At 41.5% G+C, this 3993-nt stretch overlaps 1 protein-coding gene across 1 annotated transcript; it reads right to left on the bottom strand.

Annotated features, from left to right (window-relative positions):
• Positions 1–362: 362 nt before the first annotated feature.
• LOC118328313 (DCC-interacting protein 13-alpha-like) lies at positions 363–3424 on the bottom strand. Its single transcript, XM_035661981.1, has 4 exons — positions 3298–3424; positions 2925–3199; positions 2709–2798; positions 363–2289 (listed from the first exon to the last, which is right to left on the bottom strand). The coding sequence occupies exons 2-4, from the start codon at positions 2925–2927 to the stop codon at positions 2137–2139; spliced, it is 246 nt and encodes an 81-aa protein (XP_035517874.1). The 5' UTR covers positions 2928–3199; positions 3298–3424; the 3' UTR covers positions 363–2136.
• Positions 3425–3993: the final 569 nt, after the last annotated feature.

Genomic DNA, 3993 nt, shown 5'->3' with positions numbered 1-3993 from the left:
TCTCCACAGCCTGACTGAAGAGGTTTGTCAGGCTGCTGTGACCTCTGACCTTTAACATCCCTACATGTAATGTCCATGATGTTGTAACTGAAGCTTATTCAGATGTTTTCCTACAGATAATCACTGTGAATCACTCTGGATGAAGGCGGATTAATGAATAAAACCTGTGAAAAAGCAGAAAAAGAAAAAAAGGCCCCAAAGCGACGATTCAGCTAAACGTTTGTGAAAGCAGATAAATATTCTGACACTCAGTATTTGGAGTTTTTATGAAACATGCATCAAGACGTTACACATGTTAAATGTCTTCAGAGTTTACTGAATGAATAAAATGTACCTTATCAGAGCTTTTTTTTTTTTTTAAATTCGTTTTCAAATAAATGCGAGATCGTCGGATCAGATTTGTGCTCGTGTTGACGGACCTCCGATACGTCAGAGCAGTGTTTCACATCCCAGACGCACCGAGAAGGGAGAGCGTTAACTGTTCGTTTAGTAAGAGGCAGGAACCACACTGCAAACAAACTGGGACAAAAGCATTAATGATATGTTGTTTTTCTACAATTACGTCAACAAATACAGAAAAACTAAATTATTCTGGATCTTAAAAAAGTTAATATTGGCATTAAAAGTCCCTGATAGATCCTTTTTCCTCTGTGTTTTTCTTTTATTAGAACAAACTGTAATATAAAGTCTGTAGTGTTTTATTATTGGGGCTCCTTCTTCTCATATGACATACTATAGGGGGAAACATGTTTTTGTGTAGATGAGTGACTTGATTGGGGCTTTACAGAGTCCCTGCATTATAACATTTGTAGCTTAAATCTCAATTTTACGATTCAGCATTGTTTTTAAAACATAATTTTGAAATAACTGTCTCTAACTCTTTTCACTGTGGCTAGAGAAGAAGAATTTAACCACTGCTGAATGTCAGTGGTCAGTATTTTAAAACAGCAGATAATTGCGTTTACAGTATCCGTAGCAACAGTTACCGCCAACAGTGTCTGTGTTTCCGAGGCCTAAACACTCTAAAGAACTGATTTAATGATCTCCAGTCTTAATAAGTCTGATAAAAACATTTCCCCAACCTGACGCGTGAACACACGATGTAGAGCTCTGAACCCACGCAGCCGCTGCCTTCAGTTCATCTTTGTAAACTATGAAAATCAGCTCGCAGAGACTTTGCTTCTGTTCTAATGAGACAACGCAAGACTTTTCCGATCAGTCTCATCAATAAATCAGCCAATAATGACATCAATAGGGCTGCAACCAACAATTATTTTTATATTCTGTTGATTTGCTGATCGTATTTCCAATTGATAGACAAATAGAGACATATTTGCCAATTTCATTAAAAACAACCTAAATGATGATTAATCACAGGAATTATTTTGACGATCGACTAATCAATTGATCGACTGATCGCTGAGCTTTTAAGACTTTGAGTTGATTTTCATTCTGCAGTGAAATGAGTGAAAACCAGCGACTACTTGGAAGGAAGGATAAAGATAAAGATAAAAAAAAAAAGGTTGCAGGACGCTTTGAAAAACGGTCAGTCGATGAACACATCACAACAGGAAGAACTCTTCAAAATAAGACTCTATGCGCTCTCCCTCTCTCTCGTTTTAAAATATCGTGTCTCACACTTTCTCTCCCAACCACACTGAGTCCCGCTGCTCTTCGGGGTCTCCTAGTGGTCAACTTCTCCTCGTCTCCTTCAGATCTGGTTCATTATTCCGGACATGCTTTGCTTTAAATCCTCTGTCATTGCTGTTAGCTCTTCTTTTTTTCTTTTTTTTTTTATAAAATAAACATAAAAAACTGAAACTTACAGGTTAATCTATATCTGTGGAGCCGGTATAAAAAGCAGCGTTTTTTTTTTTTTTTTTACACACAGAATAAAACTCAAGTCTGTGCCGAGACGTTTCCACGCCTGCTCCCCTCCTCCTCTTATAGTGAGGGTGCGTTTAGTTTATCCTCCGTTTTCAGAGTGACAGGCTCCACAACAAAACTTCAAACAGAGTCCAGCAGGGAGGGAGCGCATGTTTCCGTCCCAAGCAACCTGGGCGGGTGGGCGTTGCTTTGACAGTACCGGCTGAGACTTGCCTGGGTGGTAAAAACATGCATCCTCCATCAGCTTTGTTAGGCTTCAGACTCGCCCCTCTTCTTCCCCTCCTCCCCGGCGTCGCTGTCCTCCGATTGGCTGTTGCTAAGCACTAGGAATTGTCCATCAGAGCCGGGCGGGTTAGCGGGGCGACTCGAGGCGGCGATCAAACGGCTCTGCTCCTCCAGATCCTGGAGCAAAATGAGGGAAGAGACCGGTTAAAGATGTATTAACATGTATTAAGACATAATACAAATGTCCCTGGGACATTTTAGGCGAGCGGCAGCCTCAGTGCGGTTCCTCAAACGATCTCCATAAGGCCTCATATTAAAATGCCCAGATTTACAGCAGAAATAAACATGTTTACAGCCTGCTACAAAACTGTTTTGATCTCTAGAACTGTACAGGGGGATGATTTTTATATAAGTCACTGGTTTAAGTTATGTAAAGGTTTAAAGTTATTTATATTTTGTGTGACTGGTGGAGTCAGTGAGCTTCACAACAATATTTCTTCAACAACAGACCCTTAAATCTGTGAATATATGTAAAACAGACTGATTAAGAGTACCAGTAAACAAATGTGTTTATAATACAAAAGGTTACAGGTCACCTTCTCGATCTGTCTCTGTTTGCTGAGTTCCTCCTGCTGTTTCTCTTTGGCCTTGTCCTGCTCCTTCCTCTTCTCCACCGCCTTCCGGTCCTACACAACAAAAACAAGAGGACAAAAACACTTCAACTCCACGGCGACACCCGAAGGTAACCATTACCGTCGTCAGTCAGCGTTTAGCATTAGCTTCGGTGTAATGAAGTTTCAAACCAGCCTCACCATCTCAGAGTGGAAGGCTATCTGCTTGGCCAGACCGATGCTGTCACAGATCTGAAACAGAGGGAGAAGACAAACGAATCAGACGGAGCAGACCGAGTGTGAGACAGTGGGACTAACAGATGAACACAGACCACCTTCTCTCCGTCGTTGTTGGACTCGAAGATGTAGCAGACGGCTCGGCTGTCTCCCCGCTCGCTTGCCGACTGCAAAACGAAACCAAACAGCCTCTTGTTGTCCTGATGGGACGAACACTGAACCACACTGGACAGAGGGAACTGCAGGAGAGCAGGAGGGAAGGAAAGAGACGGTAAATCGTTAGAAACATGTCTGAAGCCAAAGCTGTCCACGCAGAGGGAGACAGAAATCATCTTACCCTGAGTCGAGTGACTTGTGTCTGAGGATCAATGAGCCTGAAAGGAAAAATAAATCAGTATCAAAAGATTTTTCCTAAAAGTTTCTAAAATGGCAAACTGAGAAACATTAATTATTAATATTCTCTCATAATTCTGCTGTATTTCCTGTTGTAAGTGGTTACAGCCAATCTTAAAATGTGACACAGCAGCGATTATGAACCACTACATTAAAAAAGTTGGAAAGGAAGGATGGATTATTGAGATTACTGAGATATAACGGACCCGTCTAACGTGTGCGGCTGTTTTATAGCAGTCTGGTGTAAACACAGTGAGTAGCTGTGCATAATCAGAGATTTAATGAACTGAAGGAGATTTTCATAGTATATAGTAGTACAAGTATAAAGCAACAGATATTGTAAGAATATTTCAGTTTTTAATCTGATTATTGGTTTCTATACTTGCGTTGAGGTTTAATTCACCCCACGCCCCTTGCATTTAATTTTAGATCTTAATTCTTTATCGTTTTAATCCCGTCGCTCTGTGAAGCACTTTGGCTGCGTGTTTGTTTGATATGTGAGTTACGTGCACTGCTCTTTGGAGACAGCCTGTGGGCTGTTGGTTCATGACTCTCGAACGCGCAGTCACAGGTGACCAGCAGGTGTGATTCGGCATCCTGAAGAATGTTGGTGGATGGCATCGGGCCCCGCCAGGATCTG

The sequence above is a fragment of the Morone saxatilis genome, unplaced genomic scaffold, assembly GCF_004916995.1.
Source record: "Morone saxatilis isolate NCDOM2014 unplaced genomic scaffold, NCSU_SB_2.0 Contig18, whole genome shotgun sequence".
Lineage (NCBI taxonomy): Eukaryota > Metazoa > Chordata > Actinopteri > Moronidae > Morone > Morone saxatilis.
Note: the sequence above shows the minus strand (reverse complement) of the source record. Positions and strands in the feature narration are given on the sequence as shown.

Excerpts from the sequence above, each read along its gene's own strand:
- LOC118328313 (XM_035661981.1), bottom strand. Across the intron at positions 2,290-2,708 it reads AACAGAGACAGATCGAGAAG|GATCTGGAGGAGCAGAGCCG; the intron begins GTGACCTGTAAC and ends ATTTTGCTCCAG.